Here is a 23,554-nt window from a genome sequence, read left to right as displayed (position 1 = left end):
AACATATCTCACGCAACTACTACATCCCGAACATGCACCGAAAAGTAAGGGGGTACATCAAAAGTTGCGACACATGTCAACGGAACAAGCCATCACGACACCTTCCTTACGGGGAAATGCAGACAGCAGACACGCCAACGCGGCCATGGGAATGGATTACCATGGACTTTATCACGAAACTACCAGAATCAGAAGGTTGCGATATGATCATGGTCATTGTCGACCGACTCACAAAGTACGCATATATGGTTGCGACAAAAGAAAGCATCGACGCAAACCGAATGGCGAATATACTACTTCGCTACGTTTTCGGAAACCATGGAGTACCCGACAAGATCACATCGGACCGAGACAAACTGTTCACATCCAATATGTGGCAATCATTTGCGGACCAAATGGGTATTGAGCACAGACTCTCTACTGCATATCACCCGCAAACCAACGGACAGACAGAACGAGTCAACCAGACTCTGGAACAATACCTGAGACACCATGTGAACCACCAGCAAGACGATTGGGCAGGATTGTTACCAATTGCACAATTCGCTTACAACAACGCGATGCATGCAACGACGAAGGAATCGCCGTTCTTCGCGAACTATGGGTATAATCCCAAGTTAATCGGAGAACCCCGAAACGAGAGAACTGTGGCAGAATCCGCAAGACTACTGACCACCGGGATCAAGCAACTCCACATGCAAATGGCTCGAGACATCGAATTTCTGAACCTACGCATGAAAACGCACTACGACCAGCGCCACCGAGCCGGCCCTGATCTGAAAAAGGGGGAGAAGGTCTACCTCCTACGACGAAACATCAAAACCAAGCGACCGAGCACGAAACTCGACCACCTGAAGTTGGGACCATTCGAAATTGAAGAACAAACAGGACCAGTCAATTTTCGCTTGAAACTACCAGAAAGCATGCGACGCATTCACCCAACGTTTCATATCTCGTTACTCGAACCCGCACCAGAAAACGCCGAACTCGCTACCAACGTGGAAATCGAAGAAGAAACCGAAAACGAATATGAAGTCGAAAAAGTTCTGGACAACAAACGCATCAGTGGCAAGCCTCACTACCTTGTCAAATGGAAGGGGTACGATACCTCTGAAAACACTTGGGAACCTATTGAGCACCTGACGGGTTGCTCTCAGCTGGTTCAACAGTTCCACCAGCGGATAGATCGAAATTCCCTTCGGCAATCGCAGCCTCGACACTCCAGAAGCCAGGAGGCATCTGATCCAGAGACTGAGTCATCCTCATCAGACTAGCGTCTCCCGACGTAGCAGCCAATTGACGAATCTCCTGCTGCTCCGCCAACCGATCAAAATCACGAAATTCCTCGGCGGTAGGGGGATCCTCTTCGTTTAACCGATCCAACGTCGTCTGATCGTGATCCAACATCCGACCACCACGTTCTTTGAGAAATTGTTGATGTTTTTGGAGGCGAAGGACCTTTGCCATCGCCTCATTCATCTTTTGCGAATGCTGAAGAAATTGCTTTTGGGCCTCCTCGAGATCGGACGCCAACTTTCGTTCATTTTGTTGCAGGTCATCCCACTCCTTATCTGTGTGGAAACTCCTCTCACAAGTGTGTCCACGACGAGCACAAGTCGAACACTTCTTACTCTTCACGAAAGGACTCATGATGCAACACTTTCCACGAATAAGACAATAATCGCACGGGAAATCCACGGGGCGACCAGTTCGTTCAATCCTATCACCCAAACGAGCGTTATCAGCGTACTTGTTACGCTTCGGTTTAACGGCAGTGCGGGGGGACATGACGGGACAACATTGTGGGAACTCACCTAGAGGGGACACCGAGAATTTAAGGACTTTTCGAGGACGAAAATCTGGAAGAGGGGGAGATGATGTTACGAACCAAGCCACCTCACTCGCGCCAACAGGGGTACAAGAGGAAACCAGAGCCAACCAACCCCGCGGTGATGATGCAGGACAACAAGGGTATAAGTCACGTGACAATATACCACGATCCATCGCCAAGGAATGGTATATCGGATGGTATATCAATGGGACTACTACATGCCTGCATGCAGTATACCACAAACGAGGGCGTGGAATACTGGGCAAGGGATATATAAGGACAGTCTTTACCACATGTATTTAGTTCTTCGTGATCAATCCCATCATTGTTACTTGGAACCACCCTTTGGTACTTCACAGTTCGAACATAGCGACAACCCTCCAACGGTCTTGGGAGCTTACTTAGTGATCCTCGATCCCTAAGTGACTGACTTGACCGGCGCTCTAACTGGCACACCTTGCAAGCACCCTAGAGACCCGAGCCCATAGAAGGCCCCCGAGGCATTGGTACGGTTGCGGATACGCTTGAGGCCTGCAGTACTCCTAGAGAAGTATCACCTTTGCGGACGTTACTCACCGTGACCAGTTAGCAGTTCGTAACAGTAAGCTCCTAAGATTATTAAGGTTTTTAGCTTTTATAGTTAAGACTATAAATAGTACTTAAATAATAATAGTATAAAGATTGATTATAAAGAATTAAGTATATACTAGAAATAAATATTTTTATATTCTCTGCTTTCTTAGCCTAATAGACTAGTAGATAATATAGTAATAGGTAAGATTTAGCGTTATCTACTATTTAATTAATATACCCCTTTATTACTTATATATAGTTACGTGATAATCTTAACTATCTTTGTCTAGTAATCTATTATACTACTCCGTATAGGCTAGATCGATTAGTAGTTATAGGGTTTATAATACTACCTCCCTCTTTTCTTAGGTTTTGTCCTCGAACCCCTTATAATCTATCTATCCCTAGATCGTGTCTTCTCTTTTTAGTATATCCTTTATTTATAATACCTAAATAAAAGGCTAATATAGTTATTAAGAGTTTCTCTAAGCTTCTATCGTTACGGGATTAAGTCGCTAATTATATTTATTAGTTAAATTATATTTCTAATAATAGTTTCGTTACCTCTATCTCGTATTCTTATTATACTAAGTCTAGCGAAGATTACGTAATAGACCGTTCCTAAAGATACTTAAAATATATATTATATACTTGTACTAGTCGTTTTTGTAAAAAGGAATTCTATACTAGCATAGAATAGGATCTACTATCTTATACTAAATCGAAGTTATTAATAGATATTAAAAAGAATAAATTAGAGTTAGATTTATTAGAGCCTAAGCTAAATAAGTTATAAGGTCGTCTCGCGGTGTTATACTAATAAATATTAGATAAGCAAAAGTAGTATTAGGCGATAATAAGTTATTAATATTATTTATAGAAATAAATAGCCTTCTTAAAATAGAAAGGGTTTAAGATATTAGAGTATAATACAGAGTTATTAGCGATTCTAGATAAGAAATAAATATTCTTAGAGTAGGCTATATCTTCTACTCTTAATCTTTAGTAATTAGCGGCTATTACTAAGAATCTAAATTTTAATTAGATATAAAATAAAATTATCTAGATCCCTTTAGTTTTTTAGAATAATACTAGTTCCGGCGCTTTCTCTACTATCACTATTAAAGTATCCTCTTTATTATAAGATAGTACTACTTAACTATCTAGTAGTAGCCTTTTAAATACACGATAGATTCTTACGTATTTTCTAAGGTAAGGTATCTTTTCTATTTTATAAGAAGTTATTATTAACTATTATACTAGCGGTCATCCGTGATTACTTCGACCTCGTACTCGTTTTTAGTTTCTTCTTTAATTTCTATATTTATAGCGAGTTTAGCGTTCTTTAGCGCCGGTTCGAGTAATAAGATATAAAATACTAAATAAATCCTTTTTATATTTTTTAGTAGTTTTAGATAGTAATTAACTAGTCCTGTTTTTTCTTCGATCGTGAATAGTCCTAGTTTCTTATAGTCGAGCTTATCGCTTAGTTATTTAGTTTTAATATTTCGTTATAGAAGATAGACCTTCTCCCCCTTTTTTAAGTTAGGGCTATCCCGATAGCGTTAGTCGTAGTATATTTTTATATATAGATTTAGAAATTCGATATCCTAAACTATTTATATATAAAGCTATTTAACTCTAGTAGCTAGTAATTATATTAATTCTACTATATTATATTTATTTTATAGTTCTCCGATTAACTTAGGATTATACCCATAGTTTATAAAGAATAGTGTTTTTTTCGTGATTATATATATCGCGTTATTATACGCGAACTATATAATTAGCAATAATCCTATCTAGTTATTCTATTAGTAGTTTATATAGTATCTTAGGTATTATTCTAATATCTAGTTAACTCGTTTAGTCTATCTATTTATTTATAGATAATATAAGATAGAGAGTCTATACTTAATACCTATTTAGTCCGTAAATAATTACTATATATTAGACGTAAATAACTTATCTTAGTCCGATATAATCTTATCCGGTATTCCGTGATTTACGAAAACGTAATAAAGTAATATATTCGCTATATAATTTACGTTAATACTTTCTATAGTTATAACTATATATATATATTTCATAAGTCAATCGACTATAACTATAATTATATTATATCTTTCTAATTTAGGTAGTTTTATAATAAAGTCTATAATTATCTATTCCTATAGTCGTGTTAGTATATTTATAATTTATATTTTTTTTTAGGGAAGTTGTCTTAGTATCTTATCTTATTAATATATATCGTAATTTCTGATATAGTTTCTTACTTTTTAGTATATATTCGGAAAGTAGTAATTATAAGAGATCTATTCTATAGTTTTTTTAATTCCTAAATATCTATATATAGATAAATTATAATATTTTAGGATAGTCTTATTCTATAATAATCGTGGAATATAGATTAATCTATAAATAAGAACGAGTCCTTTATTATTTATAGTACTATAGTAGTCGGTTACTAAGATTTTTTATATAGATTCGTCTTTAACAGTAGCTCTATAAATCTATTTAAGCTAATCGTTATCTTTAGGTTTACTTATTATAGAGAGTATTTATTAATTATATACGATTTCTCCTTATTCGTTAGTTATTAGGATAGTAGGTTCTATTTTTCTGGTTCCTAACTCGTAATCTAGTCGTTGGCTAAACGTGTCGGCGATTACGTTTTTAGTTCCTTTATAGTATATAATTCTAAAATCGTACTACGAAAAAGTTTTAGCCTATCTAGCTTATTATCGAGTAAGTTTCTTTATCGTTATAAAGAATATTAGGTTATAATAGTCTATTTTAATTATTATGGTATATTTTACTCTTTCTAGATACGCTCTCTAGATTTAGAATACTGATATAATAGCTAGTAATTCTTTATCGTGAATATTATAGTTAAGTTCTATTAGGATTATCTTCCTAGACTAGAACATAATTAGTCGTAGCGTATTTTTTTCGTTAGATTAGAGTAGCTATACTCCTAGCGTATAATCTAATATATTAGTCTCTAAAATATATGGTTATTCGTAGTTAAAGACTTTTATAATCCTATCTTTAATATATAGGTTCTTAAGTTTCTAGAATATTTCTTCTGTTATATTATCCTATTTAAAGGTTTCTCCTTTTTTAGTAAATTAGTAAAGTCTAGCTATATACTTTAAGTATTATAGTATAAGCTTTTAATAGTAATTATATAATCTAAGGAAGCTTTAGACGTCTCTAGTGTTTTATAGTATAGGCTAATTAATAATAGCCTTAATTTTTTCTTCCTCTATCCCTAATCTTTATAGGCTAATAGTATATTCTAGGAACGTTATTTCTTAGATATAGAATTTATATTTTTTAGGTTTTAATATAATTTTAGCTTCTCTAAGCTTTTATAATATTTTTCTATTATACTCTATATATTTAGTCTCTATTTTAGAGAATACTAGAATATTATCTAAGTAGGCTATTATAAAGGTATTAAGGTACTCTTTTAGTATACTAAAAATAAAGCGTTAGAATAACGCCGGTATATTAGTAAGTCTAAAAGGTATAATAATATATTCGAAATATCTAAACTTAGTTCGAAATATTATCTTCTATTTATAGCCTTCTTTAATCTATAGCCGATTATAGGTATTTATAATATTATACTTTATAAAGTAATTAGCGTTTTAGATCTAGTCTTAGATCTTGTTAATTAAAGGTAGTAAGTATTAATCTTTAATATTTATTAAATTTAGTTATTAATAATCTATATAAAATCGAAGTAATCTATTTTTCTTTAATATAAAAAGGATAGGATATCCTATTAATAATATCGATTTTCTAATATAACTTTTACGTAGGTTTTCGTTAATATATTTTTTTAGTGTCTTAGACTCTTTCTACGAGAGCTAGTAAATTAGTATAAACTTAGGTTCTTTTCCTTCTTAAATATTAATTTTATAATCAAATAAATTATATATAGGTAATATTCCTTCTATTAATAGTATAAATATATTCTAGTACTCTCGATACTTATTAGATATTAGTACTTTTTCTCTTATCGCGATAGTATAGAGAGATCTCGATTCGTGCTCGACTATAACGTACTCTTCTAATTTATTATTAGTTATATCTAGTTACTATTTAATTATTATAATAATACTAATATCTATTATCTTATATTATACTCTATCTTTAGGCTAAGTACTTCTTATAAGTCCTATTTTATAAGAGTCTTAAGGACTATCTACCTCCCTAGGGCTAGGTTCCTTTTATTATTACTATATAAGTCTAGTTTATATCTTACTTATTTATCGATACTTATATCTATTAAAGATAACTATTCCTTTTATCTAATTAATCGCTAGGTTATATCGTTATAGCTATAGAATTCCTAATATAATATTATATTCTCTAAGGTTAGTAATATCAAAGTTAATAGTTTCGAAATAGTTTCCTAAAACCATAAAGAGTCGACCTATTTTATACGTGATTCTTAGCTCTAGCCTTTCTTTATTAAGACTAATAATAGATAAGATATTTTTCTTCTTGTTTCTTTAAACGTTCTTCTATTAGTAATATCGTGGGTTTATAAAGTTTCCTAAAGCCCCTAAATCGATTATTACTTATATATCCTTATACGCGATATTAACTATAACTTTTATATAGGCTCCTTATTAAATAGCTATAAGCTATTATAGATTCTTTAGTTTCTTATTTCCTCGTTAGGTATCTATAAATTTAGGTTTCTATTATAACGGGTTTTCTTAATATAATAGCTATAGTTTAATCCTATAATTTAATTTTCCTTATCGATAGATTATATAATTATAATTATAGTATCTTAGAACCGCATAGATATCGTGTTTTAGGTATCGTGCGTAGCCTCGATAGGAATATCGTAGATATTTATATAGATATGTAGGTTTATTCTAAGATCGCTCTTCTTAAGCTAGCTTATTTTAAAGATTTTTTGCCTCGTTATTTAAGGTATTCTAAGTCTATTTAGGTTATTTTTTGTTATTTCTAGGGGATTTCGTAGGTATTTCTAGATAAGTTACTATTTTTAGGAGTTCAGGTAGAGTTTCTTAGATCTCCGGGGTTCCTAGGATCTTAATTAGCGTTTTTAGGATACCTATTTCTCGTTTCTAGGAGTTACTCTATTCGTTTTAAGAGTTAATAGTATTTTAGGGACCGTACTAGATCTATTCTTAACTCTTGATATATTCTTAATTAATCTCTAGGAATTCTTTACTTTATTATTTCTTTAATTAGTATAGGTCGGCTAGTTGATTAAGGATCTTTATCTATTCTTTGAGTCTTTCTTCTCGTAAAGTTATTTTATTATATACTTCTAATAGAGCCGTTTAGAGTTAGCTAATTTTATTATTTAAGTTTTATATTCGTAGTATTTTCTATTTTAGTAATAATAGCTTATTATTATCTATAATTATTAGTCTTTTCTATCTTTACTTTTTTATTATATAAAGTTACTAGGTCTATCTTTTAGCTTTCACGATACTAGTAGTATTATATACTTCTTTATTAAGCCTTTTATTCGTTACTTATATCTAATATAGCTTATTATTACGTTTCTTGTATTCTTTCGATCGGTGTCCTAGCTTTCTATATTTAAAGTATAGATTATTTTCTTTGTATTAATATTACTCTTTCTCTAGAAGCCTTACTACGTTAAGTTCTATTAGTCGTGGGTTATATAGGTCGTTAGAGCGTGGCTATTATACTTGTTAAGGTTAGAATCGCTAGTAAGATAGTTAGCCGTTACCTTATCTCTATCTTTCTATCTCTCGTTTTTATATTTATCTATTATAGAATCTATTATTAATATAGACCGCGAAATCGATAAATATATCTATAGTATCGAAGTCTCTATATCTTACGATTTCGTCTTTAATATAGGATTTTAACCCTTTATTATAGTATAGGATTAGAGTATAATTATCTTATCTAAGTATCGCTATTTATTATATAAATTCGGCTATATAGGTTAATACCGATCCTATCTATCGGAGTCGTCTAAGTTTTCGTTTAGCCGTTTTCTTTATATCGATATCGCTAAATATTTTTTTAAGATAGTTCTTAAAGTTACTATAACCGCTAAAGATATTTCACGCGGTATTTAACTATTCCGAGTTATCTTTTTTATAGTATTCTCGGATATATAGTTTAAGCTAATCCTATATTTATCCTCGTAGATAGATTAATATAAAGATAACTTTATTTATTTTAGTTATTAATTAATATCTATTAATATTAAGATATATATTTATTTACGTAAGGAATCCTTGTAATTTAAAGCGAGTTCTATTAAAGTTTTCTATTTTAGATAGCTATAGTACTATTAACGATAGAGCTTAGAGTTAGATATTAGTTTATTAGACTAAGTTATAAAGGTTCTTAATTTTGCCGTCGTGTTTTTATTCGAATATAGTAAATTAACTAATAAAGGTACTGATTTATCTCTCTAATTCCTTAATTCTTTTCTTGTCTTTATCTTCCGATTCTAGGTTAGGTTAATATATCTAGGTTTTCGGAGGTATAGATTCGACTGCCTTACCCTTATAGTTACTACTATATAAAGATATAATAACTATTATTTTATAGTTTCGACTAATAAGATAATTAATATATTACGAACCGCTAACTAGTTACGGTAAATAAGGTTCTTAAAGGGTGATACCTCTCTTAGAATATTATAATCCCTAAATATAGTCCGTAACTATACTAATACTATATAGGGCCTTAGATAGACTCGGGTCTCTAAGGTATTTATAGAGTATAATAGTTAGGGCGCTAATTAAATTAGTTACTTAGGGATCAGAGATTACTAAATAAACTCCTAAGATTGTTAAGGTTTTTAGTTTTTATAGTCGAGACTATGAATAGTACTTAAGTAATAATAATATAAAGATTAATTATAAAGAATTAAATATATACCGGAAATAAGTATCCTTATATCCTCTGTTTTCTTAGCCTAGTAAACTAGTAGATAGTATAGTAGTAGATAAGACTTAGCGTTATCTACTATTTAATTAATATACCCCTTTACTACCTATATATAGTCACGTAATAATCTTAACTATCTTTGTCTAGTGATCTATTGTGCCACTCTGTGTGGGCCAGATCGATTGGTGGTTGTAGGGTTCATAATATAGGAATAAAAAAATTCTTTTTTAACTACTTTAGGCGATATTTAATATTAGGATTATTAGTTAGATCGGAGATCGCTAGATCGGGACTATATTTATTTTAGGATACTATTTATAGAATCTCTAGAAGCCCCTATTTCGCTGTTACCTAATATATAAAACTATAATCTCCTGGAACTAAATAAAAAAATATTAGGACTAAAACTTTTAGAGATACTTCTTTAAGAGACCCTTAGATAGAAAGATATAAATAGTTATATCTTAGCGACGAATAGTAATATATACTATATAAATCTTATATTAGGTCTACTAGAATATTAATAAAATTATATTAGTACTAACGATCTTATTTACTATAATTAATTTATAAATAGTAATAAAAGAAAACTAGCGGCGATATATTAACTTTATTATATCGAAGGCCTTTATAAACTCTATTATAGCCTTTCTAGCCGCGATTAATATATTATCTTTTTATTTATTCTCTTTCTCCTTTTTCTCTCCCTCCTTAAAAGTACCCTTAGCTAGAGGCTCTAGGAATTCCTTACTTAGCTAATTAAGGATTACTTATAAATTATAGATATCCTTAACTATACCCTCTATAATCTAAAGAATATTAGTATAAATTAAAATAAGATACTATAGAATATACTATATTATAGACAGAACACTACCGATAGATAACTAAAGCCACTATATCTAGTTTATATTCAATGACGAAGGGTAACTTAGAGTCGTACGCCTTAACCTTAGTCTGAAAGTACTTAGTATACTATAAGAAGATAGTGTTACGAACCGCTAACTGGTCACGGTGAGTAAGGTTCTTAAAGGATGATACCTCTCTTGGAATACTGCGATCCTTAAGTATAGTCTATAACCGTACTAATACCGCGTAGGGCCTTAGATAGACTCGGGTCTCTAGGGTACTTATAAAGTGTGATAGTTAGAGCGTCGATTAAGTCAGTTATTTAGGGATCAGAGATCACTAAGTAAGCTCCTAAGATTGTTAAGGTTTTTGGCTTTTATAGTCGAGACTATAAATAGTACTTAAGTAATAATAGTATAAAGATTAATCACAAAGAACTAAGTATATACCGGAAATAAATATCCTTATATCCCCTATTTTCTTAGCCTAGTAGACTAGTAGATAGTATAGTAATAAGTAAGACTTAGCGTTATCTACCGTTTAATCAATATACCCCTCTACTACCTATATATAGTTACGTGATGATCTTAACTATCTTTGTCTGGTGATCTATTGTGCCACTCTATATGGGCCAGATCGATTAGTGGTTGCAGGGTTCATAATAGATAGGCGAAATAGTGGTAGAACGCGTTAGCTAATATAATAACCGACCTAAACAATAATAATGAGGTATAATAATAGTAATAGTAATAAAAAGAAAACGGAAAGTAATAAGAATAATAAAGAATAGATAATAAGATATAATAAGTATAATATAGAAGAGAAAAAAAGAAGAAGAAAAAAGTTACTACTTAAAAATATAAATAAAGATTTAAATATATAATTCAACGCGTCTTTATTTATTAGTTAACTATATAATCTCTTTATTGCCTTGATAGTAAGATAAATAAAAACCCTACAAAAAGATATTACATTAATATATCTATATAATAATAATAAGATAAACGTGTTAGTTAAAGCTATTTAGCCTTAAGAGAGGGGATAATTATAAAAGGTCTATTAAGATAGTAAGATATAAGGTTATTCCTAACTAATAGAAGGGGTAAATTAGGTGATATTATATAATCCTAAAGGAAATCGGAACTCGTTACTTAATCTACTCTATAATAGAATAATCATAATATATAATAAAGATCTAGTTATTTATATTATCGATAATACGTGGAGTTATAAAGATATTATATAATAAATTAATACTCTCGTATCTAGCTAACAAGACAAGATTTAGTCTTAATAGTAATAAAGATATACTACTTCTCTTACTCCTTCCCCTTATTTCTTTACTTGATCGATAGGTCTTATACCCTGCTAAGTATATTCTTTACAAATTATTATTTCTTTATTAAAGAAGTAATAAAGAAGGGCCTTATTAAACTAATTTTGATTAGCGGTGATAATAATATAACTAATAGATTAACTAAACCTCTCGTTATTACTAAATTTAATAAGTTCTGAGTATCTCTGAATCTTACTAAATCCCTAATAGTACTAAATAACGAAACTAGGATCTATCGGTATAAATTTAATAATAATAATAATAAAATTAATAAAATTAACTAACGAATTTTGTATAAAAATAACAAAAACTATATTGCTAAATAATAAAATTATAGGATAATAATAATAATAATAATAATAATTAAAATAATAATAATTAAAATAGGAAGAAAACGATAATACTAAGCTCTCTAAGGCACGTGAATGATTACTAACGCATCCCTGCGCTTTGATTAGCTTACGAAAATCAGAGGCTGATTTATTTTATTACGTTTTTGAGAGATTTAGCGAGTTTTGACGATTTCGATGATGATTAAGCTCTGCGGTGTCGATACTGGGGGGGTGTATTGGGACTAGTGTTCTGTCAGCCTTTCTCCACCGCCTTCCAGACCGCCTTTGCAGCAGATGTAGGTAGCAGATAGCTTCGCTTCTTCTCTCTCCCTACGAACAACGATTTCTCCTCTCTCTCTTCGGTTCCCTTCCTCAGAGTTCTGTTCTCCCCCCAGCTTCCCCTAGTGCTTCCTGAGAAAACTTCATTCGAGCCTATAAGTAGGCCGAATAGTTGACCAAACCTCCAACTGTACCACACAGCGGTCACTCGGATCGACTGGAATCAACTGCAGCCTTAATTGTTGTGCTAGCAAAAAGCACCCTATATCCCATATTAATCATTAGTTTTCCAGGTATTGATATTCTGAATGCCGGATTGCCTTCCGTGAGTTGACGTACCATTCTAAAGCACTGAGCACAGTTATCGATATCCATGCACTCCGAATATTGGCCCCATAATTGTATCCAACACGGTGTAAAAACACAGTGGTCGTAATAAATACCGCAAGCCAAAGAGCCAAAGCTACTGCCTCGATGACCAGAGTCACTGGACATGCCCACTTTTGCAAGTAAAGTGGTACTAAAGAGGCAGATGGAATGACGATCATCCCAGTCCAGATGCTTGTAAAAAGGATCAAGACGGTAACATGTTCAAATGGCAGTGGAATTATTGCTAGTAAGTTTAGTCTTTTTTTTTCTCTTCGTAGGTTAGAGGTAGCGACGAACATACCATATAAAGCTAGAGCAAAAATGGAAACAGTGAGGAGAAATTGTATTACTCGGATGAGTAAAACCCATTTCTGAATATAAGAGATGGACGACATTAGAGCAAACGTTGTACGATGTATATAACTTGCCTCTTATCCATTTTCAAATCGCAGCAACAGTCCTTCCCGACATTTATAAGTATCAACCAAAGAAGACCAAGTAAGGTTCATTTCGTGGTGGAAAGCACCCGGGTTGATTCCGTACCGGGTCCTTTCCGGATCATCAACTCTCATCATATCCCAACACTTCGAGATCTGCAAAAACATTGCCACGCATTGCGAATTAAGATCTACATACCTTTGTAAAAGGCAAAGCGTGGCTGAAGCTAGCTCTCTGCAAGCAGTGTGTTCCCCCACAGAAAAGAAAATTGGCGATGGCTGTAGTTTCGGTTTCCATCCCGGGTGATACATGGCATTCCCCGCATTTCGGGACTGATTCCGGCGTATCTGGGATCAGCCTCTTTCTAGGTTTGGGGCCTGTTTACGCGGGGTTGGCTGTTTACCCAATGAAACATTGCTGGTAATAATAATCATAAATCTTGACGGAAATAGGGGATCAAGATGGATCAAACACAGCTAGGATACCCGGTTTCCCGGCGGGGAAACATCTTTGTATACTGCACTTATGTGCTCGCAGCAATTGCATTTTAATTAATATCCATGGTTTGGCAAGACGGTATAAACATATTAGGGCTACGATGCATCAAATTCAGATACAACCTAAGAGTACCAACTAGTACTTCTAGTATGGAAGAGTCTCTTGAGGACTTGAGTAGTGCCTAAGTCGCCTTAATCAGTCAATGCAGCGGAGGGAAAATCCAATATACTTCCGTTCCTGAGATTTAGCCCATTACTCACATAAAGGGTATCATCTAACATACTCCTAAATGGAGGAAAGGAAAAAAGTTAATAAGACCGACTAGATAAGAAAGATATAATTAGGAGTACAGAATACAACAATCCCCAGACTCGGCTGGCTCTGGCTTTTTAGACCAATTTGGCTCACTTTCACTGCCTCAAGCAAGTACCTGACTGTTTTTTGGGATGGTACTTTCGGACGAAGCTTAAAATAAATATAATACCTAAAATTATAGCCAAGAACTATATAATTTATAAAAGTTATATAGTAAACAAATTATCGACCTAATAGGTTAAATAGGCTAACCTATTGACCCACGGGATAGGTCAAAATAATCTTCACCCGCCTATAGGTTGACCTGTGGGTCGACCTATATATGTTGTCCGCAAGTCTGTCCAGGTGTGTTCATTGTCTATATAGCACAGCCTTGCTAGTGTTGAGTATTGCGAATCCTCTCGTAATCGGACAGAGCCCATTTCACCATCCAATCAGAATCAAAAACCTGCCGAACACAAGGGCGAGCTTCGGGCCTGAAGGAAAGTACCCAACGCAACATAGAGAGGGCATCTCGTTCGCTTGATTCAAGAGGTGGCATCCCTTCTCCTACCCAGAACTAACTTAAGTGACATAAGAGTATATACAGATCTACAACTATATACAGAAAACAAAGCACCACACCAACAAGTACCTCTAGTAATCCGTCTCCAACCCCTTCACAAACGCCTCAATCCCCTCGCCCACCCCCTCCGGACTCGGCGCCTGCGCACACACATCGGCCTCGAACCCATATTTATTGCGCAAGTGATCGCGCGTCGTCGGACCGATAGTCGCAACAAAGACACGCCGCTTACCAGCACCAGTCCCAGTCCCAGCCCCAGCATTGGCATTCCCAAAAGATCCCAGCTCCAGAACCTTGAGCATAGCATCACACCCCGTCGGCGAGAACACCACAACCCAGACAATCGGCGCCGCACTGTCCTTTGCAGCGCTGACAGCAATCTGGAAATCGCGCTCAAACGACTCCACGACGCCCGTCTCGTACACCACGAGTTCCTCGACATCTACACGCTCCTGCGTGGACAGGGACGGGGCCATGAGAGTCTTGGGGATGATGTCGCGGCGCTGTTCGCCGACAAGGAAGAGGAGGGCTGGTTTGCTGCTGGAGCTGGAGCTTGTGTTTGTGTTTGCATTATCTGGCCCCGCTGCAGATGTTCCGAAGCGGGCATTGTAGTGGTCCAGGATCATATGCGCCAGATTCTCGCCGTTGCCGGCGTCTGCGCCGTGGATGGAGGCGTGTGGGAAGTGGGCGTCACGCACGGTGCCGAGGGCGCGGGCTGTGGCGGGGCCGACGGTGTAGAGGATTAACGGGAGGGAGCGGGTGCGTGGAGGAACTGGTTTTCCAAGGTTATTTAAGGGTTAGTGGGTGTTTTTTTTCTGCTTGTAGTGGTGTGGAACGTACGGCCCTCGGCCTCGAGCATCTGCGCGAGCCCCTCGACCGCGCGCTGGCTGGTGAAGATCAAGCCGCCATACGACCTGACATTGGCAGTGCCATTGGAACTGCCATTGGGGTTGCCATCGGTCTGGTCCTGGTCGGAGCTCTTCCCAAAGGCACCCGAGGCAAACAGACCCCGCACGCGGGCGAGATTCACAGTGTGGAAGCGGTGTTCCAGGACCGGAATAAAGGACGGAGTGTAGTTACGCGCGGAGAAGAAATCATCATATCCGTCGTGCGAGGTAGATTTTGTTTTGAGTAGCAGGATTGGGGTAGACATGTTTGGTATAAAGCGAGAAGAGAAGAGAAGAGAAGAGAAGGGGAGGGAAAGGAATAAGGTGGAGTTGGAGAGCGGATGGATTTACCCCACGAATGGGTGGAGCTTCTGTACGCCCTAATGCGATGCTTGAATTTATGGCAGTGGCATCATACCGCTAAACTGATGAGCCCCTTGAATAGGACTAATCCACTCTAATCGCCTGGTGGTGTATAGCTCGGCCTCGGGTTTCTGTTCATTCAAAATGCCAATGTCATCAAAGATTCCTGCCCGCACTATGGTAATATCGGCGAAAACCTCGGGAGACTTCATTTTCCGTCCATATAGCGGCGTGCCTGCATCACTCTCGTCAGATATTGTCACTAGAGTTCTGGTCTTATCATATACAGACCACAGTCCGGACAGAAATAATTCCTGATATGATTTCCACTATCCGATGTTTTGGCCACTTCTTTCGGACTGCCAGTGATAGTCAATTGGGTATTGTCGACGATGAAATTGTAGGAATAGGCGGATCCGGTCAGTTTGCGACAATCAAGACAGTAGCATAGTCCCTAACAAAAAAGAGTAAGATGGAATTAGATTATAGCTCATAGCAAAGAGACTTGAATCATGTCAAATGAAACTAACCGACGCTATAGGTTGGCCACTATATTGGATTCGGACTTTGCCGCAGAAACAGCCGCCAACAGCCATTCTCATCGAGTGCAATGCTCCCTTGTGATACAAAAGAAACCAAACTCGGGGATTTTATAGATGCCTGGAGACGTCCACGATGGTTTGACTAAGCACGAGACGGTTGGCCCCAACAAACGGGTGTTGGGCAAAGCTATGAACAGCCATATCTGTGTTTTTGTAGATCTCTTAGGCCTTATTGTGGCCTGTGTAGCATCGCCACTTCATACAATAAGCTCAACACTAGCCAGTATGACACCGGTCCCAAGTGGGAGAGCACCATAGTTTGCTATAGTACCTGGCGACGGTCTACTTTGGATGCTGTTTTTTTAGTAGCGCGGTTAATTTCCATAGGAGTTAAGAAATACGTTAATCGAGCATAGCCCTCAAAGAATCTTCGAATTACTGGTTACGAGAAAGTTGTGACAGACTCTGGGAATTGCTTCGTTTAAAAAACAGAACACAAAAAATTTCTCCCACCGGAAAAAAAAAACACTAGAGACACACAACCCAAACAAAAAGAGAAGTGAAGAGAAGAGAAGAGATCTATTTACAAACCGGGGGGGGGGGGGGAAGAGGAGAGGAACGGGTGGTGGGAGATGCCTTCCGGCCATTGCCTGGGGCCGGCAGTCGCAGTGGTCACAGGGAGGGCGGCCAAGCGGGCCGCCCTCCGCCCACCCCAGACGACTGGGAAATTGGGAGTCATAAGAAGGAAAAAGGTAAGAGTGGAGAATAGAGATATTTATATCCAACTATTCACCCTTATATTCAATTTATATTAGCTGGTAAAATTGTAGAGTTATAGAATTTAAAAAATATATATATATAAAATATATAAAATAAAAAACGACTACTGCTCTATTTTATACATAATAATTCTTGACTGTAAACCTTTTATTTGACCTATAAGTATATTAGATCTACACTAATAAAATATATCAGGACTAGTATGAGCTGAAGGTTTCCTACGAGCTATTATGCTTAAAAGATTAGATTCCCTTTATTATTAAGCTAAATAAGGTAGGCATTAATAGATATAAAATAGACTAGAGGTATAGTCCGTCTCTGTAAAGAGCTTTCTTAGAGATCAAAATAGAAGTTGAATATACAGTCTTTTGATGGTTTTTAAGATATTTCTGGGTAATTTCCCCCTACTTCTTCTAATCTTATTTACAGTGTCGAATCCACAGGGCAAGACAGAGGCTACTCGAAGTGTAGTCGTAGGTCTTGCTCGATGTCAGTCTACGTAACACTTATTGAACCCTGGTATATAAAAGCAACTTAACCCTTTCAGTGATGTCGATTATCATATTGCTTCCTTACCATCTTACAAATCTTAGTTTTCATACTTCATCCAATTTATTTAATTCCTCCAGACACTTAAAAAGTGACAACTTTATCTACTTTTCTTCTCCCTTGAACTTTCCTTTCCATCCCCCCCCCCCCCAAGCTCGAAATTCCTCGCTACGATGGACGCAGAAATCCGATGCCATCGTCGCAAAGCCATCATGCACCTCTGCAAAGAGCTCAAATCTCCACTGTGACTTCCCACCCGATACTATTCTTCAAAAACTAGGTGTTCACGCCACCCAGGTTGGTCTCAGTGACACGGGCCTTCTTAAATTCGTGCCGTCGTTCTTCCAGCCCGCAGAAAAGAGTATTCTGGAAAAGTACCCGATCTCTCAAGAGGCATGCGAGAGGCAGGGATATGACAGCGAAAATGATATCGGTTATGTTGTCATTTATGAGCTGCCGCAACTGAATCCTGATCCGGACTGGGACCAGTGCTTGAAAGACACTCTCAAGAGCTTGATGGAGGACCCCGGTCCTATATCTCGACGAGGAAGAGCTATTTGAGTATGCACTCAGTAGATACGAATCCAGCGTTCAGTGGTATGATCGCACGAGTGATTTTAACTTCAGAGACAACACCCGCGAGATCAGAGACTATTTCGACAGTCTTGTTTGCCATGTTCCAAGAGAAGGACTGCCGGGGTGTTGTTCCTTGTACAACCATCTGGGTCATTTCCAGTGGCCGTGAAGGTAAGCAATACATTGATGGAATTCGATAGGTAAAATCTAACAATCACCAGAGCCAGATGTGCCGATCGACTCCCCTTTGTGCACGATTGGATTGAGTCTCCCTCTGGTCGTTCTCGGCCCAGCTGGAGAGTCTATGGCCAATATGAAGATGCTTCCGCTGAATCGCCTCTGTCTCACGCGATGCTCGCGATGACAGCTCGGGTCAATTCAACCACACAAGACCAAAGTCTGACGCTTCATGAGCTCAGAGCAATCTTCATCTTTATGGCGGCTCGGTCATTGACGAAGCTGCATCAACACAATCCCATGTATCCAGTGAGTTTCTATAATGGGACTATCTGTAAACAAATTTCCCCTGCAAATTATTGCCGATAGGTCCTTCTTGTTTCTTACATGGGTGTCAAACATACTCGGATCACTCAAGCCCGTTTGAGGGAAACGTTCTGATTACAATACTCGCCGCTTTTCAGCTTTGAGGAAGATGCCGGTGCACCCGGGAAGCTGTTTGCTCGTTACTTCTTGAGCAAGCCTATTGGACTACAAGAGATGGCTTAGAGAGTCTTGGATTGATTGCTTGACATGAAAGGACTCGAACATAAACACAGCCCAAATAATTGTCCTAATTTATAATATAAGAACATGTGACCGCAGCGAAACAACTCCCTATTTATTTCTTAGCGTTTGAGTGACCTGGTTTACTTGATCAGGATACATATAGAAGAAAGGGGGATATAGGGGTTTACAAAGGATTGGAAAAAGGATTGGAAAACTGACTGGAAAACGGATTAAAAAATAATGATAGCAGTAGTAAAATAGCTATCTATATATTGAGTAAGTTAAAAATGAGTTAAAAAGGCCTTAAAATCTTATTTTTATTCTCTACTACGTCCAAAGCTGCCTGGGCGAAGCCAGGGTCGGCAGAATGATTTACGGGAATGGTTGACAACACAAGGAAAGAATTGAGTCTAGGACAGGCTTATGTACAAATTAAATCAACAGACTACTGGTCGTCCAGCACATGCAGGTACTTTTTCTCCTCGCGACGCTCGCGCTCCGTGGCCGGAGGAAGGTCGTAGTACGAGGCGCTGCGGTATCCTTGCTGTGCAGTTGTTAGCTTATATATATCCTACTTGGGAATATCGAGTACACATACCAGGTAGTGGAAGGTCAGGTCGGCAAGATCGGCGGTCTCCTCAATGCCCAGATCCTTGAATGTCTTGGCCTCCGGGTCGATCTCCTGGTCCATGAACTCACGCTCCACCTCGTCCGCGGAGGTGGTGTGCCACCAAATGTACTTGTTGAGGTAGTAGGCCATAGGCTTGAGAATGGCCTTGGGGACGTTGAGGTGACGGCGGTTCTTGATGATCTCACGGTCGACAAGCTCGGCAATCTCGGCCGTCGAGTAATTCTTGGGGCCGTACAGCTCGTACGTCTGGCCAACAGTGCTGTCATCGTGCAGCATCCGCTCCAGGGCGCGGCCGACATCAATTGCCTAGATACGTCAGTGGAGGCTCGCCGAGTCATATCGCGGAAACTTACGTGAACCGGCCAGAAACGCTCCTGCATGTGGTTGGCAGTAAACAGGTTGGTGACGCCAGCCAGTTTGTGGAGGAGGTTGTCTTCGAAACCGAACATTGGGGCAGGGCGCACAATCGTCGTCTCGGGGTAGATGGAGCGGACGACTTCCTCTCCCCATCCCTGTGAACTTTCTTTAGCATGTTCCGTACCTGAACAACAGTAATATATGAACCGACCTTGGTGGCAAAGTACTCCGACGGCGAGTCCTTGCGCGCATTGTAAGATGAAACATGGACAAATCGGTCCACATCATATTTGGCGACCGCCTCGGCGATGCGCTCGGCACCGTCAACATGAACGTCCTCGTAGGTGAAGTTCCTGAGCATTGTCAATGGAACATTCAGACCCCGTCTAGCTCTGATGATCACTCACTTCGTAGGGTATTGGCGACCGACAAGGTTGTAGACGATGTCGGAGTGACGGACGCTCTCCTCGATGGACTGGGTGTTGCGCAGGTCGTATTCCTAGGGCGGAGTCAGAAAAGCAAATTTTGCTGAGACAATGGCGAAAATAGCTCTCGTACAATGAAGTTCACCCGTCCCAGATCACCCGTTGGCTTCAAGTGTCTCTTCATCATCTCCTCGCGGTAGGGGACGACCACTGTGCATCCCTGGGTGGCTGCGGAGCCATCAGTCCTATATCCTGGCATTCTCTCCTTTCCAAATCCTCAACATACCGAGCTTGTTGACAATGTATCGACCCAAGAAACCCGTAGCACCGAAAACCGTGGCAGTGTGACCTAGAATCAAGATGTGAGCCGATCGCATATCCGAGGCGAAAAACGAAGCAAAAAGGGTAGAGCTACCTCCGAGAGACGAGCTACAAACACCGCGCATTAGCATTCAAAGCAATACACTTCAATTCCCATGCAATTGACTGCTTACCGGCCACCCTGGACCTTCAAGATGGGCTTTCCCGTTCGAGTGATGGAGACATCCTGGAGGTAACGGCGTTGGAATTGAACCTGGACCCGAGGGGCAGGGACAAAGGCCCTCTGCCCCAGGACAGAATGCATGGCCCGGGACTTCTGCATGGCCGTGGATGGGGGAATGACAAAGGAGGGGAGAGTGGTGATGGCAGCGACGGGGCTTTCGCAGGAAGTCCAGCACGGGACTTGGCGCTAATCCCAATCCGGACACCACCCCTTCACCTTGTTTTTGTGCTTCAATGACTTGCTCTTCTTTTACCCTCGACTTGATCGATCTGTTTCGACTTGGGTCAAGATTTTTGGAGCATCTCAATTTATCATAGTCAATGGGCTTTGTGCGCAGCACCGCAGCAACCGCAGAGGTGCAACACCCCAGCCCACATCTGACAACACAACCTCTGTGATTGGATGGCCTGGTCGTCTTCGATGGCCTGCTTTGCGATGCGCACAACTCATAGTCTGGTGGAGGATGTCTTGATGAGGTATTCTATGAGATCAGCAGACAGGCAGATTCACCCTTTTCAGATCCAGTTTTATCTACAATTTCTTCATCGAGGTCGACGGTACGGAAAATTTTGCCGAAGCAACCACCCTATCCTCGCATTTCATCGCAATGACCAATGGTCTCGGACACCATGTTTACAAGCAGGGAGGATATATCTTGGATCGATATAACAAAATGTTCACCGATTTGCTTCAAATTAACTGGGATGCAATTCCACTCCTAGTTCAGGTGGTGTTTTCTCATGACGCCCCAATGAGCGAAGCCGCCACATTCATGTTCCAGCACACATCCTAAATGTCACAAGATGACACATTCTCATGAGCATCCAGGGCGCAGGTCGTCTCCGATCCACCCTTGGGTGTAACTTTCAAGGTTGCGAAAGGAGAGCCTTGAGGTTGATCCAACTCTCCATCCAGATCACAATAGCTCCATTTGGAGCTCGCTGGAGTTCGCGGTCATGGTGTTAGCACAGCTCAAGCCATCAAAGATGCGGTGGCGGGGAAGACATACGGAACCAGCAGTGCGAGCTACCAGAAGGTTGTGTGTGTCCCAAGACATCAGTGTCAGTGTCGCAGCCAAGAATGTCGAGGTGGAGATAGCATTGACCGTCGTCCTTGGTCTTGACCGTTACAGATGATTGCACCACTCCAAGAAGAGAGGATGCAAGAAGAAGAGCAGTGGCGAGAAACTGCATTGTGAAGGCTGCAGTGGGGAGTATGTGAATATCGTAGAGCTGGAAAGACGTAAGCCCAGGGGGTGGTTTTCATGCTTTTATACCCCAGGGAGGTAGGTCTTTTCTACTGTACTGTAGACTTCCTCTACAAGAGGTTGTTCTACCAACAAGGCCCAGGGGGCTGTTTCCAACATGGTCCAATAGCACTATGCTATACCCCGTCGCCCCATCAAATCTCCGTATGCCTTGCAAGCTGCCAAGATGGAGGCTCCAGCCTGGCGTTTCAAGGCTCAGAGAGAACAGCAAGGCTGACTGGGGTTTATCCACGTCGTTTGACTCAATTTATTTCTGGATCCTTATGTTCTGGTTACGACAATTTCTACACCTATCATATAAACATCTCTTCGTATGCCCAGCATAAGCTGCGTCATCCATGCATATGTGCGATCTCCGTGTCCGAGTGCGACAAGGGCCCCCATGGAATGCATACCGGCTATTCAGACATATCAGGAGGTACTTTGAACGGGCGTCCGACTTCCTGCCAGAGCGATGGCCAGATGAGGGAAAGGATCTGGCTTGATGAGCAGGCGTAATATTCTTTCCTGATAGGTAAGTTATCTATTTCTGTGCATGCACATGCTACGGCATTCAAGTTTTTATTGCTCGGTTATGCCGAGAGGCTAGCTTGCATATCTAAAACCCCTATTCCTGTTCCAAAAAGCAGCTGGCTCTGCTCCAGATGCGAGGGGTATTACACCGTATTGCAATGGAGTTTGATATTGCGTTGGCGTCTGGTGAGGATGGGGTGGCATTCGACACGCAATCGAAGGATACCTTTACTTCGCATTGGAGTCACTTCAGATGATCTTTACAAAGCGAGAGAAGACAGCTGGGGCTTAGTTACGAGTGGTATATGAAGAGCCAAAGTGAGATTGGGAGGAGGTATATTTTATCAATAGAGCCGCACTGCGCATTACCCTTGTGTTGTGCTATAGTGGAATGGGAATGGATTTCACAGAAGCCGCTGACCCTCGCTTCGCTTAGGGGGCAATAGGAGACGTCTCTAATCCCTAGGTCCTCTTTCTTCAATGTTTAGCGGGCGCTAAGAAACTATGATTAGGAAATTGTTTCGCTGCGTTCGTATATTCCTATACTGTAAATGCCTGGATTGTTTGAAAATAATTGTGATATGGTTCTCATTTTAATCAGAGCTCTGCTGGATACCTCAAGCGATAGTTCACATACGATATTGCAGTTCCTAATATGTGTACTGGGAGATCAGTATGGCCAAGAAAAGAAAATTAATGGGAATGAAATAGTCATGCTCTTCTTTTCAATGATATTACTGTATTATATCTAGTATTGGCACTATCCCCAATACAAGGAGAGATAGAACTGGAGCACATCGATGTAAAATTAATCCGGCGCAGAAACTACCCTTCCCTCAGGTAACCCTCAGAAGACCAGGGTCGACTCTTCAATCAAACTCTTCTAACTCTCCCGCGTATATTTCTACATTCCCCAGCTGAAATGTGATACTGATCTCGACCAGCATTTACTTTCTGCACCATGTCTGCAACGATTCATTCTACTATCGTTGATCCCGATAACTTGATCCCAAGACTGGTCGACATCTAACAGGAAGGTATAAAACAAAAAGAATTAAAGCCAATTATGACGG

The 23,554-nt window shown here is 38.8% G+C and overlaps 6 protein-coding genes across 6 annotated transcripts; 2 read left to right on the top strand and 4 right to left on the bottom strand.

Moving 5' to 3' along the window:
* Nucleotides 1-14,392: 14,392 nt before the first annotated feature.
* Nucleotides 14,393-15,474, bottom strand: NUU61_008236 (uroporphyrinogen-III synthase HEM4; the record flags this gene model as incomplete). Its single annotated transcript, XM_056658761.1, has 2 exons — nt 14,393-15,093; nt 15,162-15,474. The coding sequence occupies 2 exons, from the start codon at nt 15,472-15,474 to the stop codon at nt 14,393-14,395; spliced, it is 1,014 nt and encodes a 337-aa protein (XP_056509054.1).
* Nucleotides 15,475-15,833: 359 nt separating this feature from the next.
* NUU61_008235 (GFA family protein) lies at nt 15,834-16,167 on the bottom strand (the record flags this gene model as incomplete). Its single annotated transcript, XM_056658760.1, has 2 exons — nt 15,834-16,025; nt 16,102-16,167. The coding sequence occupies 2 exons, from the start codon at nt 16,165-16,167 to the stop codon at nt 15,834-15,836; spliced, it is 258 nt and encodes an 85-aa protein (XP_056509053.1).
* Nucleotides 16,168-17,615: 1,448 nt separating this feature from the next.
* On the top strand, nt 17,616-18,003 carry NUU61_008234 (uncharacterized protein; the record flags this gene model as incomplete). Its single annotated transcript, XM_056658759.1, has 2 exons — nt 17,616-17,686; nt 17,751-18,003. The coding sequence occupies 2 exons, from the start codon at nt 17,616-17,618 to the stop codon at nt 18,001-18,003; spliced, it is 324 nt and encodes a 107-aa protein (XP_056509052.1).
* Nucleotides 18,004-18,116: 113 nt separating this feature from the next.
* NUU61_008233 (uncharacterized protein) lies at nt 18,117-18,382 on the top strand (the record flags this gene model as incomplete). Its single annotated transcript, XM_056658758.1, has 2 exons — nt 18,117-18,189; nt 18,240-18,382. 2 exons carry the CDS (start codon nt 18,117-18,119, stop codon nt 18,380-18,382), a joined length of 216 nt encoding a protein of 71 aa, XP_056509051.1.
* Nucleotides 18,383-19,189: 807 nt separating this feature from the next.
* NUU61_008232 (complex I NDUFA9 subunit family protein) lies at nt 19,190-20,800 on the bottom strand (the record flags this gene model as incomplete). Its single annotated transcript, XM_056658757.1, has 8 exons — nt 19,190-19,288; nt 19,343-19,681; nt 19,729-19,887; nt 19,944-20,085; nt 20,140-20,231; nt 20,291-20,385; nt 20,444-20,586; nt 20,652-20,800. 8 exons carry the CDS (start codon nt 20,798-20,800, stop codon nt 19,190-19,192), a joined length of 1,218 nt encoding a protein of 405 aa, XP_056509050.1.
* A 690-nt stretch (nt 20,801-21,490) lies between these two features.
* On the bottom strand, nt 21,491-21,894 carry NUU61_008231 (uncharacterized protein; the record flags this gene model as incomplete). The annotated part of the gene is made up of 2 exons (XM_056658756.1): nt 21,491-21,642; nt 21,711-21,894. The coding sequence occupies 2 exons, from the start codon at nt 21,892-21,894 to the stop codon at nt 21,491-21,493; spliced, it is 336 nt and encodes a 111-aa protein (XP_056509049.1).
* Nucleotides 21,895-23,554: the final 1,660 nt, after the last annotated feature.

Source organism: Penicillium alfredii (assembly GCF_028826965.1).
Source record: "Penicillium alfredii strain IBT 34128 chromosome Unknown utg000010l_segment0_segment0, whole genome shotgun sequence".
Taxonomy (NCBI): Eukaryota; Fungi; Ascomycota; class Eurotiomycetes; order Eurotiales; family Aspergillaceae; genus Penicillium; species Penicillium alfredii.
This window is presented reverse-complemented; position numbering and strand designations above follow the sequence as displayed.